Source organism: Myotis nattereri (genome assembly GCF_964212035.1).
Source record: "Myotis nattereri genome assembly, chromosome: 5".
In the NCBI taxonomy this organism is placed as follows: domain Eukaryota; kingdom Metazoa; phylum Chordata; class Mammalia; order Chiroptera; family Vespertilionidae; genus Myotis; species Myotis nattereri.
The window spans coordinates 107,835,652-107,856,564 of record NC_138080.1 but is presented as its reverse complement, the minus strand read 5'-3'; the positions used below and the strand labels follow the sequence as shown (position 1 = coordinate 107,856,564).

At 59.7% G+C, this 20,913-nt stretch overlaps 1 protein-coding gene and 1 long non-coding RNA gene across 6 annotated transcripts in view; one reads left to right on the top strand and one right to left on the bottom strand.

Annotated features, from left to right (window-relative positions):
• Nucleotides 1-4,455: 4,455 nt before the first annotated feature.
• GRID2IP (Grid2 interacting protein) overlaps nucleotides 4,456-20,913 on the top strand; it is a gene marked incomplete at both ends in the record, with an annotated part of 29,499 nt that continues 13,041 nt past the window's right edge. For 2 of the 5 annotated variants that reach the window (XM_081090874.1, XM_081090873.1), the window contains 7 exons: nucleotides 4,456-4,866; nucleotides 8,470-8,624; nucleotides 16,349-16,597; nucleotides 16,799-16,884; nucleotides 18,280-18,349; nucleotides 19,077-19,171; nucleotides 19,422-19,605. In XM_081090874.1, the coding sequence (XP_080947000.1) occupies nucleotides 4,456-4,866; nucleotides 8,470-8,624; nucleotides 16,349-16,597; nucleotides 16,799-16,884; nucleotides 18,280-18,349; nucleotides 19,077-19,171; nucleotides 19,422-19,605 (1,250 nt within the window). Of the gene's footprint in view, nucleotides 4,867-8,469; nucleotides 8,625-9,605; nucleotides 9,620-13,910; nucleotides 13,946-16,348; nucleotides 16,598-16,798; nucleotides 16,885-18,279; nucleotides 18,350-19,076; nucleotides 19,172-19,421; nucleotides 19,606-20,913 lie in introns of those variants that run through there. The other 3 variants (XM_081090876.1, XM_081090875.1, XM_081090877.1) reach the window with 2 other exon arrangements.
• On the bottom strand, nucleotides 6,017-9,068 carry LOC308518998. Its single transcript, XR_013995972.1, has 3 exons — nucleotides 7,219-9,068; nucleotides 6,538-6,939; nucleotides 6,017-6,297 (listed from the first exon to the last, which is right to left on the bottom strand). It is a non-coding gene; the product is annotated as an uncharacterized lncRNA (long non-coding RNA).

The following is a 20,913-nucleotide window of genomic DNA, read 5'->3' as shown; positions in this document are numbered from 1 at the left end:
ACTACAAAAAATATGTCTAATGGTCAAAATATCTGACACCGCTCTAAAGAAGACACACAGATGGCAGATTAGCAGATGAAAAGATGCTCAGCACCATTTAACATTAGAAAAGAGCAAATTAAAATATGAACTACCTACATCCGGGCTAAGATCTGTGTAACCTTTAGAACACCAACTGCCTGCAAGGAGGGGGCAAACAGCAGCTCCATTCACTGCTGGTGGGAGTGCCAACGACACACACACATTGGGGACAGCGCGACAGAGCTCCACTTTGTCTCACCACATAAGACAACAATCATACTCCTAGACCAGAGGTTCTCAACCTGTGGGTCGCGACCCCTTTGGCGGTCGAACGACCCTTTCACGGGGGTCGCCTAAGACCATCCTGCATATCAGATATTTACATGACGATTCCTAACAGTAGCAGCATTACAGTGATGACGTAGCAACGAAAATGATTTTATGGTTGGGTCACAACATGAGGAACTGTATTTAAAGGGCCAGAAGGTTGAGAACCACTGTCCTAGACCTTTACCCACCTGATTGAGAGTTATGGCCACACAAGAACTTGGATGTGAACATTTACAATAGATTAATTCATAATCCCCCCACACTGGAAGCAACCAAGATGTCCTTCAATAGATGAATGGATAAAGACATTGTGACACATACAGTGGGTGATATACAAAAATAGACAAGCTAGAAAGACACAAAAACATGGGTGAATCTTAAATGCATAATTGCTCAGTGATTCCATTTATGCGACAATTCAGGAAAGGCACTACAGAGACAGTAAGGGGACCAGTGGTTGCCAGAGGACTGGGCAGCAGAGAGGTTGAATAGATGGAGCAGGGGGATGTTTAGGGGGAGTGAAACTCTCCCACAAGATAAAGTAACGGTGGACACGTGACATGTCGCATTTGTCAAAATTCACAGGTTACAGCAAAGCACTAGCCAGTTTGGCTCAGTGGATAAAGTGTCGGCCTGTGGACTGAAGGGTCTCAGGTTCCATTCCAGTCAAGGGCACATGCCTGGGTTGCAGACTCGATCCCATAGGGGGCGTGCAGGAGGCAGCCGATCCATGATTCTCCCTCATCATTGATGTTTCTCTCTCTCCCTCTCCCTTTCTCTCTGAAATCAATAAAAATATATTGTATGCAAATTTTAAAAATCGTATTGAGAGTAGACAGTCATCCCAGTGCTGCATAAATGGCTGTGATTTGTGATGGGTACTATGGAGGAAAAGTATGGGGCTCTCAGGGTGTGAAAAGGAGTCTGATTTCATTCATTCATTCATTCATTCAAGTGCTTAGTATCTGTTTGCTGAGCACCGTTGTGGGCACTTGGTTATTGGCACAGCCAAGAAAGTAATGTTTAAGCTGAAGCCTATTGGTGTGATATTTATGTTTTATTTTTTGTTCGTTTGTTAATCCTCACCTGAGGGTATTTTTCCATTGATTTTTAGAGAGAGTGGAAGGGAGGGGAGATAGAGAGAGAGAGAAACATGGATGTGAAAGAAACACATCGATTGCTTGCCTCCTGCACATGCCCCCACCAGGGCGCTGGCCGGGGAGGAGCCTCCAACTGAGGTATGTGCTCTTGACCAGAATGGAACCTGGGACCCCAAGCCCACAGGCTAACGCTCTATCCACTGAGCCAAACCTGCTAGGGCTCTTTTCTTTTTAATATGAGGGTACACTGTAAGCTCTCCAGCAGAATCTCCCATGTATGTGAGACTAGAGGACACATATAGACACATCTCACACACACACACACACACACACACACACACACACACTCGCGCTCACCCCTCTGGGTAAAGCGAACTCTGGAAAGCAGCCAGCTCAACCATGCTGACCATGGTTGAGATAGACCATATCTTCTGGTCTATCTCATCCCATCCCCCACATCCTAAGAAGAGGGTTTAAAAATAAACTTTTATTTTAGAATAGTTTAAATCTGCAGAAAAACCACGACGCGAGGGCAGTTCCCTTTCACCCTGCACCCAATGTCCTCCTGGGGCACATCTGTCATCCAAGGAATGAATGTTGACCTATTATTATTATGAGCTGACTCAGATTTCCTTATATTTTTACCCAATGAATGTTCTTTCTCTGTCCCAGGATCCTATCCAGGATCCCCCATCACATTTGGTCATTAGGTCCTCTCTCTCTCTCTCTCTCTGTTAACCCTCACCTGAGGATATTTTTCCATTAATTTTTAGAGAGAGTAGAAGGGAGGGGGAGAGACACACAGAGAGAAACATCGATGTGTCAATTAATTGGCTCCCGCCCGTGTCCTGACCAGGGCCTGGGATCGAGCCTGCAACCAAAGCATGTGCCCTTGACTGGAATCGAACTCGGGACCCTTCAGTCCTTGGGGCTGACGCTCTATCTGAGCCAAACCGGCCAGGGCTCCTTAGACTCCTTTAACCTCTGTCCCTTTCTCAGACTTCCCTTGTTTTGGATGACCCTGAGTTTTGAAGAGCCGGGTATTTTCAGGGTGCTTACTTCATGGGGTCCTCAGAGTTAGATTGGTTATGGGTCATTGGGAGGAAAACCACAGAAGCACGGTGGCATTCTATTGCCTCAAACAAAGGGTACATGCCGCCACCCGGATTCATCCTGACGTTGACCTTGACCACCGACGGGGGCCATGTTTATCAGGTTTGTCCACTGTAACCGTACTCCCTCCCCCACCCCTTCACTGTCCCCCTCGGCAGGAAGTCCCGCGTGCAGCCCACACTTATGGGTGGGGTCATGCTCCAGCTCCTGTAGCTCTGTAAATTGTTTGGAATTCTTCTGCACGGAGATGTGTCTCCTCTCCTCATTTATTTAATCAACTGTCTATGTCAGGGTGGACGGGTGGAGACTTACTTTATACTCTGGGTTATAATCCGACACTGTGGTATGTTGTTGCCCTGCTTGTTGCAGCATTGGCTTTGGGAGCCTTTTCGGTTGGCTCCTGTGCCTCTTTGACAGTGTGTGTGTTTGGTGTGTGTGTGTTTGGTGTGTGTGTGTGGGGGGGCACTTCCCTACTCTCTGGCCTTAGAAGATGCTCCAGGCTCCTCTTGTATGTTTCCCGCTCAAGCCCTGGAATCCATCATTTCTCCAGCTCTCCTTGGGAAGTGATGTGGAAACTGGATGGCTCATTGCTGCTGGGTGTCCCCGCGTCGAGGCCCTGGCTGCTGACAGAGCAAGCAAACGTACTCAGATACTGACCTGCGGACGTGCACGTCTCTGCAAATAGTTCTCCATGCGCCCATCTGCAGGGGTAGGACGCCAACCCAGGACCCCGGGGATCATTCGCGCCTCCCCGCTTTGCGTGGCGGTAACCTCCCACCCCAACAGAGAGAACACGGCTCCCCGATCCACTTACCTAGTTGTCCAACTCCAGGATGCACGCCTGGTGTGATTCCAGAATTGTCAACCTGTATCCCACCGGAAGCAGCTGTACCCACTGGAGTGCACAATTTGGCCTTTAGTTTTTCAGGCTCCGTTTCCAAAATTACTTAAATCAGCATCTTTTGCCGAAGCCGGTTTGGCTCAGTGGATGGAGCGTCGGCCTGCGGACTGAGGGGTCCCAGGTTCAATTCCGGTCGAGGGCATGTACCTGGGTTACGGGCACATCCCCAGTGGGAGATGTGCAGGAGGCGGCTGATCGATGTTTCTCTCCCATCGATGTTTCTAACTCTCTATCTCTCTCCCTTCCTCTCTGTAAAAAATCAATAAAATATATATTTTTTTAAAATCAGCATCTTTTCTTCCATCTGGACCTTTTTTTCCTGGCCTGACTCTCCCGTTCCCTGCCAAGAAAACCTGGCCTGTGGGGCTCCGGTGGTGTTCTCTGGGGGACTGAATCCCTAGGCCCTATTGAACCTCATCAGTGCCCTAGGTCTGGGGACAACCCTCACCCCAAAACAACCCCGTTGAATTCTCTCCATCCACCCGCCAAGCTCTGTGAATCAGGGCCTAGCTCCAGTCCGTCTCCATTCCTGCCCCGGGGACCCCTGCTCACCCCCAGGACCAGGCAGCAGCGGCTGGCCACTCTGGGCCCTGGCCAAGCTGTCCAGCCTCCTGCTGGTCCACCTGGTAACTGGGGCCTTCTCGGGTTACTCAGAGGATCACTTTGCCTTAGAAACTCCAGCTGTCCCCCCGGGCGCATCGGTAACTGATGCCAAGGCCCCAGCAGCAGGGGGCCAGCAGCGAGCGAGTGTCACCGGCTGTTCCGCTGTTCCGCAAGCACCGCGCTCTGTCCCTGCAGCCCTGCTGTCACCAGTAAGGAAGGTGAGCAAACCTGGGGGGGGGGGGCACTCAATAGTCTGGGATGGGGAGCCCCCCCTCCCGAGCGCCCAGACACCCAGTCAGCCCGCCAGAAGCCTGGACGCGCGCGGACAGGGCCACCAGAACCCCCCTGTGCTGTCTCTCCCTCTGCAGTCGCACGGCCACCGCTGCCATGCCGGCCACCAACCAGGGCTGGCCCGAGGACTTCGGCTTCCGGCTGGGCGGCTCCGGCCCCTGCTTCGTCCTGGAGGTGGCCGAAGGGAGCAGCGCGCACGCCGGGGGGCTGCGGCCCGGGGACCAGATCCTGGAGGTGGAGGGGCTGGCGGTGGGCGGCCTGAGCCGCGAGCGCCTCGTGCGCCTGGCCCGGCGCTGCCCGCGCGTGCCGCCCAGCCTCGGCGTGCTCCCCGGCCCCGACGGCCCCGGCGCGGGAGGCGGCTCCGCGCCCGCGTCCACCGCCCTGCGGCCTCCGCGCCCCGGCCGCGGCCTCTCCCTGGGCCGCGAGCTGCTGCGCCTGGCGGGTCGCAAGCGCCCCGACGCCGTGCACCGGGAACGCAGGCGCAAGGCCCAGGAGTTCAGCCGCAAGGTAGGATGGGCGGGGTTTGGATTGTGTGGGCGGGGTTTTGGCTCGTGTGGGCGGGGTTTAGCTGGTGTAGGCGGGATTTGGCCAGTATGGGCGGGGTTTGGCTCGTGTGGGCGGGGTTAGGCTCTTGTGGGCGGGGCACGGCGGGGCCTAGCGTGGGCCTGGAGGGCGTGGCTCCCATAACCTGGAGCTGAGGACTGTTCCAGGGACAGACCCATGAGAAATATGATGGCGCTCCAGCGTCTAGGCGTGCACCTAATGTGCCTGTGCTCGCGTGACTTGTGCAGGTTGCATTTCTCTTTTCCTGAGGTACACAGGGGATGCAGGAACACAGTGAAGTGTATTAAGTGAACAGCCCGATGCATTGTATATGTCAGTGGTCGGCAAACAGCAGCTCGCGAGCCGCATGCGGCTCTTTGTCCCCTTGAGTGTGGCGCTTCCACAAAATACCATGTGCGGGCACGCACATACATTGCGATTGAAACTTCGTGGCCCATGCACAGAAGCCGGTTTTCGGAAAGGAGATAGACGAAACAAGTATACAAGACGAGTGTGGATGGGAGAATTGGAAGGCGTTGACCTCAGCGAATGTACCGCAATCAGATTGAGGACGTTTTTAGCAAAGGCCAGTTTAGGAGGACCCTAATTAAGTTAATAACAATGTACCTACCTATATAGTTTAAGTTTAAAAAATTTTGCTCTCAAAAGAAATTTCAATCGTTGTACTGTTGAGATTTGGCTCTGTTGACTAATGAGTTTGACGACCACTGGTATATGTGAACACGCATTTGTAACCACTTCACCCTGACCAAAATACAGATGAATAGAGTACAGACAACAGAATGTAGAATATAGAGTGATTCCCTCACCCAGAAGGTTCCTATGCACCCCTTCCTCGTCTCTCCGCCCTGTTAAGAAGTAGCTGCTATTCCGACTTCTTCGTCATAGATGATTTTGCATCTGTCAACGTCATATAAATGGAATTACTCAATACTCACTCTGTGGTGCCGGGGTCCCTGTGTTTAACATTATATCTGTGACTTTCGCCTACGTGTGCATAGACGTTAATCATTCTTTCTATTGCCTCTCTGACTAACCTAGTGTCATAGTCCACTCGGGCTACTGTAACAAAATCCCAACGACCAGGCGGCTTACACACAACGGGAATTTATTTCTCACAGTTCTGAGGACGGCAGTCTGAGGTCAGGGTGCCTGCATGGTGTGGTGAGGTCCCTCTTCTGAGCTGCGGACTTCACATGTGTCCTCGCATGATGGAGGGGGCTTGGGTGCTCTCTGGGGTCTCTTTTATAAGCACACATTGCCCTGGCTGGTTTGGCTCAGTGGATAGAGCGTCGGCCTGCAGACTGAAGGGTCCCAGGTTTGATTCTGGTCAAGGTCATGTGCCTGGGTTGCGGGCTTGATCCCCAGTAGTGGCTGTGCAGGAGGTAACCAATCAATGATTCTCTCTCATCATTGATGTTTATTCTCCCTCTCCCTTCCTTTCTGAAATCAACAAAAATATATTTTTTAAAAAATAAGGGCACTAATGCCATTCGTGAAGGCCTCACCCTCAGGACCTAATCACCTCCCAAAGGCCCCACCTCCTACTACCACCACATCAGACATTAAGTTTTCAACATATGAATTTTTTTGGGGGGGAGGGGGGACACAAACCTTCAGACTGTAGCAACTAGTAATGTCCGCTGTAATCCAGGTGACCTGCTATAGAACCAAAGGCCTATCCCAGACTCCATCCAACCCCTGGAAAGTCGGAGAGGGGCGTGATCAGAGCCCCCAGCAGGACAGGGTGGCCATGCAGACATGGCCGAGGAAGCAGGGTTGGGTGGCCACCAGCAGAGGAAGGAAGCTGGCTGCTCTGTTTTCTGGCAAGAGGGCACAGGAAGTGGTGGGTTCTTGTTAGGGCTCACCAAGCCCCTCCAAAATCTGAGGACAAATCCCAGAAAAGACTGCCTTGGGCAGATCCAGGGCATCTGCGGAGCCCCCCGCTGGCCCTCAGCAAACGGCTCCCAGGTCGTCGCCACACCCTCCTGCCCCAGTTTTTCCTCCTTGAAGAACCTGATGTTAAATAGAAACCCCATCAGTGTCCCGTGATGGTGTCTCATGCTTAGATGTAGGTTGAGAGTGGCTGGATAATAGCTGACACCAAAGTCGCTGTAGCCCAGGCCCCGGGAGGGAGCGACTATTTTTTCCTCTTTCTTACATAAAGCGGCTTCCCAGCCAGCCATGTTCTCCTTTGAATCGGGGCTGCAGCCGACTTTGATTTCACAGCCGCCACCCCCCCCCCCCCGCATTGCTCAGCATGGTGGGTACAGGAGGACAGGGTGCCCTACCCACCGCCAGGGGAACTGAGGTCAGCAGGGTGGGATGCAGGAAATGCAACGTGAGAAAGGCCGGCCACGTCCAGCTCTTTGCTTTGGTTCCATAAACAGCCGCTGAGCGCCGAGCGCCTGCTGTATGCCAGGCTCTGTGCTTGGGGCCGGGCAGGAGTGAGGGCTCGGGCTGGGTGTGGTGTGCATGTGCCAGGCCTCAGGCATGCCCAGAACCTGGACCCCACTGATGCCTTCCAATGCCCTGCGTCGCTGTGTCAGCACCGCTGGAAAGCCCTGAACGCCCTTGTGCCACCAGGAGGAAGCCGTTGGACACACGGTCCTGAGGTTCAGGAGCCCGCTCTGGGCCGAAACCAAGACATGAGAGTCACCGCGTGGGGTCCTTGGTCCCAGCGCTGTCAGGACCTGCAAGAGGGGTCCTGTGGGGGTGGGAGGGCAGCTGAGTGGAGAGAGCGGGTGTAGGCAGTGCTGGGCCAGGAAAATAAATGGTGTCCTGAGGGGCCCGCCACCTCCCTGGGCAAGCCCTGCTGTCCCCACATCTCCCATCATTCCTTGAGGAGCCAAAGCCCCGGGCAAGCTCCCTACCGGCCACGGCTGCAACGTAATGGGCAGGGCAGGGCCTCCCACCTAATTTGGGGTTTTCCTTTCGTTCAGCCAAGAACCTACAACTGTCTCCCCGCTGAATGCCACATGCCCATTTCCACGCCGCAGACTCCTCTGGGTAGATTAGCACCAGCTGGCTTGTACACAGAGACAAAGGACACAGAAGTCCAGAGAGCGCGGAAGGAGTCAAATTCAGAGCTAAGCGCGCACTCCAGGCATTCTGTGGAGCAAGAACGTTCTCTGCGGGTCCCAGCGAGCGCGGTGGAAGGCAGCGCGTGGTACAATGACAGTAACTAGCCATGACTGAGGCCTGGCACACTTGTGAGCTCTGTACTGACGCCTTCCGTCCGGACGCTGTTCAGCAGGAGGGCTGTCCCTGGGCTTGAGTCCTGACCCCGTGACCTTGGGCGAGTCCCCTTGGCCTCTGCCAGCCTCGGTTTCCTTAGGTGTAAAGAGAAGGTCGTAGCCATGCCCACGCCACAGGGCTGTGGAGGTTTCGCAGGGAGTGATGCGGGCAACGAGCTCGCGCTGGGCTAGGCGGTGCTGCTCGGGTCAGCCACCCAGCGCGGGTGAACTGAGGGAGGAAGGGAGGGGCGATCATTCCCGCCCGGCTGCCCGGGGTCCCCTAAGATCAGTCACAGGCCCCTCCTTGCAGGTGGACGAGATCCTGGGAGACCAGCCCACTGCCAAGGAGCAGGTGTTCGCTGCCCTGAAGCAGTTCGCGGCGGAGCAGCAGGTGGAGGACCTGGTGGGGGCGCTCACCCTGGCCCTGCCCCGCGAGGCCCGAGGGCCCCTCCTGGACAACCTCAGGTACTGGGTCTGGGGCGGGATGGGCAGGCCGGGTGTGTCCCGCTCAGGGGTGCCCGCGGTCCCACGGCCACCCAGGCGCTGCTGCTCCTGAACCGGACCCCAACACCCCTTCGGCCCCAGAGCAAAGGTGAGCAGTGACCCCGTTGGCTCTGCCCAGTGCCAGGGCATCACTTTGATTGAGAAGGAAAGGCTGGCAGCTGCTGGGCTGAGACCCGCACAGAGGGGACCCACTCCCTGATCCCAAGTCAGAGCCTGCCCTGCCCTATCCCAAACCCAGGTCCCAGAAACCAGCAGGGTACCCAGGCAGTGCCCGCTCTGTAGGAGACAGCCTGGCGCAGTGCGGAGCCCAGGGCTGTGCACTCCTGGCACCTGTCCCCCAGGGGGCGCTCTCTGCCCTCTGACGATGCCAGCCGGGCGTCAAGGTCCCAGGAACACCTATTCCCATTTCAGAGGCTCAGAGAGGTTAAGGGACTGGCCCAAAGTCACACAGCAAGCGAGTGGCAGGTACGGGAACGCGAACCGGGTCAGCTGTGCACTTTCTGCTCTTCTGCTCAGCTTCGGACCCTCGCAGTTTATTCCTCCTGTAATTTAATAATATATATTAAATTAGTGGGCCCGCACCTGGAGCGCCCGGGAGTCCCCTGAGCCCCCTCCACGCCCCCTGCCTTTCCCGCCAGGGGCGCCACTGCCCTGCCCGCCCAGCTGGGACCTGCCCCCCTGGGCCCGAGTGCCGCCTTCCCCGCCGGGATCTGCGGGGCTCTCCCCACCCGCCTCCCCAGCCAGCGACTGCTCCCCTGCTCCCCACCGCCCCGCTTCCTGGGCTCAGCCCGCCCTCTCCCCTCGCTGCCAGTCACCCCGAAGCCTGCCCCTCCCTCTGGGCCTGGCCAATGTCAGCGACGGCGTTGGCCACCCCCCGCCCCCACAGCGGCGGGCGCAGCCTCTGGGCTCCGCGGCCGAGCGCAGGCCGCCGGCGAGGCCACCATGAGCTGCCTGGGGTGAGTTAGGGGCCCGCCGCTGGCTGGGGAAGCCGGAGAGGAAAGAAAAAGTTCTTTCTGGAGCCGAATTTGCAGGGGAGACGCTGTGCGGGCGCTGAGGGCGCCCGGGGCGGAGGTGGACGGGCAGCCCCCCGCCCCTCCCCGCCCCGCCCCTCCCCACGGGGCTGCGCCCAGGGCGAGGGCGCTCGGGCTGTCCCCGGGGGAGCTGGCGCGCGTCCCCAGCCTGCGAGCAGCCAGACTCCCCGGAGGCCCCTCGCCTCCCTTCGCTGCTGCCCTGGCGTCTGTCCCCGCCGCCTCTGCCGGGCCAGCCTGTGTGCCTCCGGGGAGTCCCCGCGCCTTTCCCTCCGCAGCCGCCCCCGAGCGACCGGCGCGGGCCCGGAAAAGCCAATGGGGGGCGCCCCCTGCAGAGCGTGCAGCCGAGAGCCTGGGCAGCGGGAGCGGGACCTGGGGAAGCCTGTCCCGCAGCCTCCCCGGGGCGCTGCTGGGGAGGATGAAACAGCAGCCTCTGTTGTCAGCGCGAGTGAAGTGCGACAGGAAAATTGGGGAGGCTGGGGAGGAGGGGGCGGGGCCCAGCTGGGCTACCCTGACAGTGTGGCTTCAGCCCTCCCCACCCCCACCTCCCTATCCCACCCCCAGGCCCCGGTGGCCTGGGCTACAGTGATCTGTGCGGCGCGTTCCCAAGGGAGCAGGACGGGGTGAAGGAGTCTCAGACACAGTTATCTGTGATTCCGAGGGCTGAGAGCCAGCGGAGACAGCCCGGGGCTGAATCCTCATGGGGCAATCGAGGCGGGCTCCCAGGAGGAGGCAGCAGATGCTGGTCTGCGGCTCAGACAGTGACCGGTGGGGTCTGGCTGTGTGTCCTGTGGAGGTGGGAAGACGGTCCCTAAGGGGTGTTCATCAGGGCCAGGCATCTAGCCACAGGGGTGGACTCCTGAGCACCAAAGGAAGGGCAGTGTTCCCCAGGCCTACGGGTACCAACACTGGGTACCCAACAGTGCCCGGCTGTGAACCATCCTACATGGGGTAAAAGGCCTTTCTGAGCTACAGTGTGGCCCTGGGGATCTCCCCTCCCCCATCAGTGAGAGACCAGGTTTAAATGAGAGGTTGGGCAGCAAAGGGTAGCGGTGAGGGTGTGTGTATGTGTGTGTGCGTGCATGCATGTGTATGTGCGTGTGTGTGCGTGCATGCGTGTGTGTGCACATGCGTGTGTGTGCGTGTGTGTGTGTCACAGGTCAGAGCTCAACAGAGGCTGGAACCCATCAGACCAAAAGGTGGCCCCAGTGGCTGCAGCAGAGACGTGGGGAGAAAGCAGAAGGCGCAGGGAGACCAGGAGGCTGGGCGGTGTGGTTCAGCAGCCACTGGTCATGTGTCGCTATTTAAAAAACGAAATTTCATGAGTCTAGATAGATAAAGGTTTAAATCCAGCTCCCCGGTCTCCCTAGGGAGCTGCTAGCCACAGTTCAAGTGTTCGATAGCCACACGTGGCTGGTGGCGACCTCATAGATGGTGCACCCTCGCACCATTTCAGGGAGTCCTCGGGCCTGCACGGCCTCGGGAATTCAGGTCAGTGGCAGCCACGCCAGCGAAGGGGCCCATCTTCCTTTAGCGCAGCAGCTAATTCAGTGGCTGAGGCCTAATTTGGGTCTGTCCCCAAAGGGATCCCAGCTTGATGAAGTAATGAAATGGCTTTCTAATTAGGACAGGCCAGGCCGTTTGGAAAGTGTGACGTGGTTAGGAGGGAACAGGAAAGCTAAGTCCTCCGGGGGGGGGGTGAGGGGGGGTCTGCTAGTGTTTCAGGAAATATGGGAGGGGAGGGGCAGGCATGGGAGGTGGGGGCAGGGGAGCAACGGAGGTGGTGGAGGGAGCTGGAATTTAGAATCTCAGCAGACCTAGCTCAAACCCAAATCCACTGGCTGGCTGCTCGACCTTGAGCAGGTTCATTGACCTCTGCCGGTTACCTGTGAAAGGCGGTTGGTGATACCTACGCGGGTCCCCCGGCAGGGTTCTTGGTAGGAAATAGCATAAATCAGCGGTTCTCAACCTGTGGGTCGCGACCCCTTTGGCTGTCGAACAACCCTTTCACAGGGGTCGCCTAAGACCATCCTGCATATCAGATACTTACGTGACGATTCATAACAGTAGCAACATTACAGTTATGAAGTAGCAACGAAAATAATTTTATGGTTGGCTCACAACATGAGGAACTGTATTAAAAGGGCCAGATGGTTGAGAACCCACTGGCATAAATGAACTCTGCCATCTACAAGCAGAAAGGAGGTTATTTAGGTTCTTGGGGTGATATTGGTTAATAACACTATATAGGTTTCAGGCGTACCGTTATATGATGCATCGTCTGTATATGGCAGCGATTTTCAACCCGTGTGCCGCAAGAATTTTTAAAACATGCAACACCTGACTGTCTAGTCAGGGGCACTGACCTCTTTTCCCTTCAATTATTAAATTATAAAAACAACAGCAGCCAACACAGTGGCCATCTGGTGTGAATGAATCAAAATTATACCTCGTTTTCTGTCAGATGGCAGATTGGTCATGAGTTTGTGTGCCATGAGATGAAAAAGGTTGACAGTCGCTGGTACATTGCCTTGTGTGTCTACCACCCAAACAGAAAGAGGTTAGTCGAGAACCTGGGGGCGGGGAATCTCACTTTTCCACCCTCTGCTGCTGACAAGGCTCAGGGGCCCCCCTTGCAGTTACTGGGAGATTTCTGACGCTGTGTGGCTGGCAGTGCCGGGCATTCATTCGTGTCAGTTCCTGTGGTTTCCCCTGGGGACCATCTCTTTCTCCCCAGGGTGGTTTCTCAGCCGTGGCAGTACCGACCTCTGGGGCCCAATAATTGTCCGTTGTCCTGTATGTTGTAGGATGTTTAGCGGCATCCCTGGCCCCACCCACAAATGCCAGTAGCATAGTCCCCTCCTAGTTGTCATTTAGTGGCAACCAAAACTGTCCCCAGACAGTACCAAATGCCCCCCCACCCCCAGTGAGAATGGCTGTCCTAGAGTGATTGTCTCTGGGGGCACACTCCCCCGGGGTAGGCACTCAGAGAGGCCAGCTGTGGCCTGATGCCTGGCCACCCCCTGCTGCTCAGAGTCACCTGACCAGATGTGCCAGCTGCTGGCTCCTTCGCTGGCCCCGGGTGGTGCACGGCCGGCTGTGTGTGGATCTGAGCAGGAGCACTTACTTTGTGCGGGCATCTCCTCCGCCCACAGCAAGGCAGACAGCACCCTGGCCTCCGGGCGGGCCTGGTTCGGGATCAGCCAGAACTGGCTCCATCTTGATGGGCAACTGTGGCCCTGGGGCGCCAGGGAGCTGGGAGGGTTCTCAGACATTTCTCTCTGCGAGGGTGGGGGACAAGGCTTGGGAGGACACAGCTCTGGCTCCTGAGAAATGCTGCCCTGAGAGGTCCCGCAGGGGGCAGCCTGGCTGGGGTCAGGAATGGGAATTGGGGGCTGAGGTGGGCTGGGCAGACCCCGTTTCCTGTCCTCTCTCCCCTGGGCTCTCCTCCAGTGAGAGGCACTCATCGCGGTGAGGCCCAGCCTGGCAGCCCCTCCTCCCTTCCATTCACTCCCAGACCCAGCACCCCTCCTGCCTCTGTTTGCAGAATCTGGACACTTGTTCCATGCCTCCCTTCTCCCCTCCCAGCACCCCCTCCCCGAGTGCCCAAACTTCTGATCCCTCCACCTCCCCTTAAATCCCTGGACCCTCCCATGGCTCCCCGTCTCAGAGTGCAGTCTCAGCCGCGGCCAGTGGCGTCCAAGGCTCCCTCTCCGGCCCCTGCCGATGAGCTTGCCCCTGGGTAGGTAGTGAGGGCTTCCTCTTGGTGTCTCAACTCCTGCTGAGCCCTGGAGGCTCAGCGCAGCGGCCACCCCCTCCGGGAAGCCTTCCGGGCTCTTCAGGAGACAGTCGGGACTTCCTGGGACGGTGGGGTTCATTCTCACTGCAGCGGGTGTTGGGGACTCGCCACTGTGCGGGCAGCCGGGCGCTCGGGAGAGACTGACGGAGGAAGCCTGGAGGAGACAGCGGGACAGCCGCCAGCCGCCCCAGATCCCGGGGAGCTAGCGGAAGGTCCCCCCAGGGGCGGGGCGGGGAGGGGCGGGGCTACCTGGGAGGGGCGGGCGCCAGGCCAAGGGCCCGCTGCCTCGGGAGGGGCCGCGTGCGCTGGGCTCTGTGCGCGGGGCCGGCAGAGGAGCGCGGAGTCGCGGCGCCCTCGCTCTGCTCGCGGCTCGGCTACCCACTGCGTCCGCTCCTGCGGTGCCGCCGTCGCCAGCTCCAGATGGGGAAGGACCAGGGCTTCTCCCGGCACTTTCGGTAGTTTCCCCGCCGCGCCCCCGCCCCGGGAACCGTGCGCCCCTGGAGCCGTGCGCTCAGGGCGCCGCGGACCCGGCTCGGGCCAGCCTGGGAGGGGGTGGAGTGAGTGGGCACCGAAGGGTTACCTGCTCTTGCGGGCGCCCGCGGTGCCTGTCTGGGGCGCGGGGCTGGGGGGGTGGACTTAAACAGGAGGGGTACAAGGGGGCGAGTTCCGGTGGGCGCCCGGGACCCGCCCTGGGCCCTAGGGGTCGGGAGCTGAGGGCTGGGGTTGAAAAGCCCTCTTTCCTTCCTCGCCGGGTCGGGAAATGTAGGGAGAGAGGACGCTGGGGGGCGGGGGCTGGGAGGAACCTGGAAGTGGGTTTAGACTTAACTCCCCGCGGAGCGGACACACTGACCCTGAGGGCAGCTCCTCATGTGGCCCCGGGAGAGCCCTGCAGCCTCCGAGAAGCCTCTGGCATGGCAGAGTCCTGGGCAGCCAGGGCTGGGCTGTCAAGGTCAGGGGCACAGTGAGAGGCCACAATGGCCCAGGAGACCCCACTGCCCACGGCTCTTCTGGGAAAGTTGGTTTAAAGCAGACCCAGGGCTGGGGTGCCCGGGCCACCCTGAGCCACACGGCGGGCCCACTCAGCCAGCAAGGGCATCTGCCTCACCAGGCTCAGCCCCAAGGACACCCAGCCTCCCCCACCTGTGCCCTGGTGATTCCCCCTGGTGCCCACCTGGGGGGCAGGCAGGGTCCTCTCTAGTTGCTGCTGGAGGTAGAGCTGGGATGGTCGTCTGGCCTCTGCCCAGGTGGGACCCAAGGCAGATGCCTTCTGGAGCCTGGGACTGGAGCCCAAAGTCATCTCTCCTTTATCTGAGCGGGAGGCCTGTGGTGGGTGCAGGAGCGGGTGGGGAATTCGCAGGCCAGGCAGATGGGGGGGTCGGGCTCCAGAGACCTGGAGTGCCATCTGGGGAATGAGGCCGGGGCTCTGGCTGGGGGATTGCTGTGGGTGGCGAGGCTGAGCAGGTCAGGCAGGGTTGCTCCTGGCAGAGTGGAGTATGTCGTTCATGCTGGCCTCCTGGTCTCCTGGGGCACCCAGGAGCAGAGCTCACGGTGAGGGGGGTGGGGGAGTCGAGTCCCGATGAACCTCCTCCCTAAGGGCTCACACCCCTTCCCTCCCAGCAGGCAGCTACTCTGCCCGCCTGGCCTGGTTAATCCTACCCACAGCGGTTTAGGGAACTGGGTGGGGGCCACTGGGTGACCCCAGACGGGTTGTATTCCAGCTGCCTGCAAGGCCACCGACCCCCTCTCCTTCCTCCCCCCGCCCCCCCCCCCCATGCCCTGGTACTGGCCCCTGGTGCAAAGAACAGGGGAGGGAACCGTGAGAGGCGGCCACGGAGGCCTGATAACCAGAACTTCAGGGCCCGCCCTCAGTGCTGAGGCTGGAGGCTGGGCGCATCCCCCCTGTGTTAACCCGGAGAGGTCCGGACCCTCAGCACCCCTGCTGTGGGCCCAGGAGTCCCCCGGATGGCAACTGCCGCCATCACTCAGGGGTTTGGTTGGACCACCCGTGGCGCTGGCGCCCTGTTTACTGAGTCACTGAGCCCCTCCCATGTGCCTTGGGGGCTGGTCACCCCTGCTCAAAGCTGCGCTATGGACCCAGCCCTCAGAGAGCGTCCAGGTCACAGAGAGACCCATGGTACAAGGAACCATGCGGGGTGTGGGCCCCCCACAAGGGACCCTGAGAGCCTCCCCCTGCTTCTCAGCACGTCCAGATAGTGGCCAGACAGCAGGGACTTGCTCCAGCAGGGAGGCTAGAGGAAGCCAGTGTTGGTGTGGAAGGGCGAGCTGGCTTCGCTAAGGGAACTGAGGGCGGGGGGAGGGGGGAGGGGGGGAGGGGAGGGGAAAAGTGAGAGGAGGCCTGGAGGCGGTGGTCCCGCACATCGAGGGGGCAGCGCAGAGCCATGGGGCCGCTGGCCAGAGGAGCGGGCTGGGGGCTGGAGGCCGGGGGCTGGGGGTGCGGTGGTGGTGAGGGGGGTGGGAGGGTCTGACCAGGCCGGGTTGCATCTTCCGTTTTCTCCAGCGGAGGTGCCTGGAGTCAGGCTGGGGGAAGGGTTTGGGGATCCCTGGCTGGGCCGGGCCGGCAGGTGCAAGGGCACGATTGAGGGAGTAGGGAGAGGCCGGAGCGGAGAAAGTGGAGGCAGGAAGAGGAGGGGACCAGGCTTTGGGGAGCTGAGGTCCTCGGAGGCCAGAGTAATAACGGGGCGGTCCCAGCCGGAGCTTGTGGCCGGGAGCGCCAGCTCGGACTCAAGGGGGTGCCGGCGGCTGAGCCCTCCGCCACCCGGGGGACGCCTGTGGGCCGGGGTTGGAAGCGATCGGGGCGCAGTCTGGGGCGCACCCCGACCCGGCTGGCTTCCCGGCAGGATCTTCATCCCCAAGAAGCACCGGGCGCGCTTCGACGAGGTGGTGTCGCAGGGTCTGCTGGGCAAGCTGTGCCGCGCGCGGCGGGCGCAGAGCGCGCAGAGGCTGCGCCGGAGCCGCAGCGAGGAGCGGCCCGAGCGCCTCCTGGTGTCCACGCGCGCCAGCGCCGCCCCGCGCCGCCCCGACGAGCCGCCCCCGCTCAAGGCCGCCTCGCTGCTGGCCGGCCGCGCCTGCTCGGGGCGCGCGCGCAGGTACCCGGGCCGGGGCGCGGGAGGCGGACTCCTCCTGGGGGGTGGGCCGGCTCAGGAAGGAGACCTGGGCGGAGGGGGAGGGGGAGGGGGAGGCGTGGCGGGGGCGGGGGACCGTGTAGGGGAGGTTAGGGTGAACAGACGTCGTCGGCATCCCAGGGCAGGGCCCGCTGCCCACCCCCACCCCCGCCTCTTTCTCCCCAGGACCGTCCGCGTCTACAAGGGCAACAAGAGCTTCGGCTTCACGCTGCGCGGCCACGGGCCCGTCTGGATCGAGTCCGTCCTGCCTGGTGAGGGGTGGGCGGGTTGTCCAGAATGGGGCGAAGGGCCCCATTGGGCCGCCGCTCAGCACCCCCGACTTCCGCCCGCCCTGTACCCACCTCATGTAGCCTGTGTCCTCCAAGAGAGCGTCCCAGGGCAGCAGCCAAATTATCCATCTCGGTGCTGGGCAACGCTGTCCAAGTTCAGGGTCACCCCTGAGCCGAGTGAAACTAGCTCTCCGCCCAGACCATCCCATGCCCACCTGGAGAGCGGGGCACCGGGGCCAGGCAGCCGGAACGGAGCAGATGTCTGCCCAGGCTGGGCCCAAACCACACTCCCTGTGCAGGGGCCCCCTTCACTGTGAAAGGACATTGCCAGGCAGCCAGACCCACACCCTGCCGGTCACCTGTCCTCCTCCCTCCCGGTCACCTGTCCTCCTCCCTCCCGCCTGCCTTCTTGCTCCCGGAATGGCGGCATCTTGCAGAAGGCGGAGCAGGAATTCCCCCTTCTCACCTTCCAGTGGAAGGGGGGGCGGGGGGGGGGGGGAGACCCATGTCTTGCTGAGGCAGCCCATCCAGTGTGGGTTTGAACTTTCCCTCCCTGTACCCACCCCCAGGGCTGGGCCACCTGCTCTGCCTGGCACCCATCCCCTCCCAGCACGTGAGTGTGGTGCTCTGGGGGCTCCGTCCCCATGGGTGCCCCATGGGTGCCCGGCTGAGGCTGAGTCCTTCCACCCTCCTGCCTCTCACGTCTGCGGGCGCACTGATCTGGACGATGGGCGTCTTCTGCCTCCTGGGAAAGCGTCAGGGCCTTTGCCCCACCGTGCCAGCCACTGGATACTCAGGTCTGACCCTGGTGGCTGACGCGCCCAGGTCCCCTCGGATTTGGGTACCACTGTGGTTGACATGCTGTTGTTGGGACAAGGTCCGAAGCTGCTCTCTGGGGAGCGTCCTCTGGAAACGAGTCATCTCTCCTCTTTGGATGTGTCTCTTCCAACTCTGCCGCCCCCACCCCACCTCCCTGCCTCCCCACGAGTGGGCAGAGCCGCCTGGCCTGGGCCAGTTACAATCCAGGTGTGCTGCTCTGCCCAGCCCGGCCGCCAGGGGGCATTTCCTCCGGTGACAACGGCAGGGAGGAACCTTGGTGTGGGCCTTCGGAGGAGGACAGACAACTGTGTGGAGTGGCGTCCTTTGGGGGCGCAGACGCTGCAGAGATGCTGCTCGCAGGTCTTTGCTTCAGCTCATCTCCAACCGCTCAGGGCTGACCGCCGCCCCAGCGCCCCCGCCTGCCTGGAATCACTCCGGGCTAGAGCAGCGAGCGAGGCGCAGGGCCTGAGCTGGTCTAATGCTGACTGCCTCGCCTGGGAGGCAGGCACCCCCCCCCCCCTCCACGCGCTGACCAGCGGCCTCTCTTCTTGCCTCCAGGGAGCCCGGCTGACAATGCCGCCCTCAGGTCGGGCGACCGGATCCTCTTCCTCAACGGACTGGACATGAGGTCAGAGGCTGCTGGGGACACCAGAGCTTGGCGGAGAACTGTCCCCCAAAACTGCTGCCTCTCGGGACCCCCAGCCCTGGTCCTGATCTCCTCTGCCCAGTGGGTCCCCAGGGTCTGCCCCTCATCCTAGGGCAGTGATGGCAAACCTATGACACGCGTGTCAGAGGTGACACGTGAACTCATTTTTTTGGTTGATTTTTCTTTGTTAAATGGCATTTAAATATATAAAATAAATATCAAAAATATAAGTCTTTGTTTTACTATGGTTGCAAATATCAAAAAAGTTCTATACGTGACACGGCACCAGAGTTAAGTTAGGGTTTTTCAAAATGCTGACACGCTGAGCTCAAAAGGTTCGCCATCACTGTCCTAGGGGAACTCCTGAATCTATTCTCCCACCCTCGCCAGGACATCAGTTCATCCTTCCAACCTGAAAACCCCCCAGCCCCACGCAGGGCACAGAGCTGAAAGTCTTGCCCTGTAGGGGGAGCCCTGCCCGGGGGTGGGGGGGATGGGTGCCAGCCCTTCTGTGCCCTGGAGCTGCTCCTGCGGAGAGGACCTGGCAGGAGAGGCCGTGTCTGGCTCTGGCTGTGGCCCTGCTGGGGACTTGCTGTGTGGGCTCTGCAGGCAGGACGGGGCGGGGGGGGGGGGGGGGGAGGGTGTCCGGCGGGCGGCCGTGTACGGGGCTCACCTGGCCAGGCCCTCCCGGGCCATCTCTGCTTGGCAGGAACTGCTCCCATGACAAGGTGGTGTCCATGCTGCAGGGCAGTGGCGCGATGCCCACCCTGGTGGTAGAGGAGGGGCTCGTCCCGTTCCCCAGCGGTGAGACCCCCACTCCACAGAGACCCTGAGGGGCCCCCTCTGCTTACCCCCCAAACCCACAGCATCCCTCCCTTGGTGCTGTGGACCCCAGTGGGACCGTCTCAGGCACCTGCCCGGCTCTCCCTCCATCCCCAGCTTCGGCCGCAGATGTGCCTCCCAATGCAGGGTGCCCACAGCCACACCCAGTCAGGAGGGCCCCGGGCCTGGGGACGCGGGGTCACCCGGGCCTCTCCTGCCTGTGACCCTGCAGACTCCGATTCTTTGGATTCCTCCAGCCCGTCGGCGGCGCTCACCTCCCTGCAGTGGGTGGCGGACATCCTGCCGGCCAGCATCCGCGTGCAGGGGAGGACCTTCAGCCAGCAGCTGGAGCGCCTGCTCACGCCTCCTGAGCGCTACGGGGTCTGCCGGGCCCTCGAGAGCTTCTTCCAACACAGGTGGCCAGGCCGGAGCAGGGGCGGGGACCTGCCCTGGGTGGGCCCCAAATCCTGCCCCGACTCACTGTCGGGGTCCACCTGCTCAGCCTCCTCGCCCCCTTCTCCTGGGGAGGCTCAAAGAAAGCAGCAGCTGGAACCAGGGGTCCCCAGGTGGGGACAGTTGGGCTGCCCCAGAGCAAACTCTGCCTCTGGAACCTCCTAGCCCCTGAGTTGGGCAGGTGACAGCCTGGTCTGCAACGTGAAGGAGACTGGTCACCTGCAGCGTTGATGGTGGGACCCTCACAGGGATGGTGCCTCCAGGGTCAGCCAGGCCCCAAGATGCCCGGGGCCCGCGTTGGGGGTGGTTGGGTATCTTTCTTTTTCTTTTTGCACCTTCAGGGGCAGCAGGCTGCATTATCACCCTCCTCAGCCACGGTCTGTGCAAAGCTCCTCACTTGTTCATCCTTTTCCTCTTTTTGTTTGAAGAGTTGTATTGAGACATATTTCACGGGCCGTGCAATTCCTCCAGCTGAGTGTGACTTCAGCGCGCTGGTTTTTAGTATGTTCACACTAAACACACTCAATTTTAGAACATGTTCATCACCTCGAAAAGAACGCTGCACGCTTTCACCGTCGCCCGCCTCCTCTGCTCCTGCCCACCGGGCACAACCATTAGCCCACTTCCTGTCTCTATAATTTCTTCTTTTAAAATGTATTTTTAGCCCTGACCGGTTTGGCTCAGGGGATGGAGCGTCGGCCTGCAGACTGGAGGGTCCCAGGTTCGATTCCGGTCAAGGGCATGTGCCTTGGTTGCGGGCACGTCCCCGGTGGGGAGTGTGCAGGAGGCAGCTGATCAGTGTTTCTCTCTCATCGATGTTTCTAGCTCTCTGTCGCTCTCCTTTCCTCTCTGTAAAAAGTCAATAAAATATATTTTTTAAAAAATGTATTTTTATTGATTTCAGAAAGGAAGGGAGAGGGAAAGAGAGAGAGAAGCATCAATGATGAGAGAAAACCATTGATCGGCTGCCTCTTGCACACCCCACACTGGGAATCAAGCCGGCAACCCGAGCATGAGCCCTAACCCGGAATCAAACTGTGACCCGGTTCATAGATCGACACTCAACCACTGAGCCACACCAGCTGGGCTGTCTCTATAATTTCTTTTTTTAAAAAATATATTTTATAGATTTTTTACAGAGAGAAAGGGAGAGGGATAGAGAGTTAGAAACATCAAGAGAGAGAAACACCGATCAGCTGCCTCCTCCACACCCTCTACTGGGGATGTGCCCGCAACCAAGGTACATGCCCTTGACTGGAATCGAACCTGGG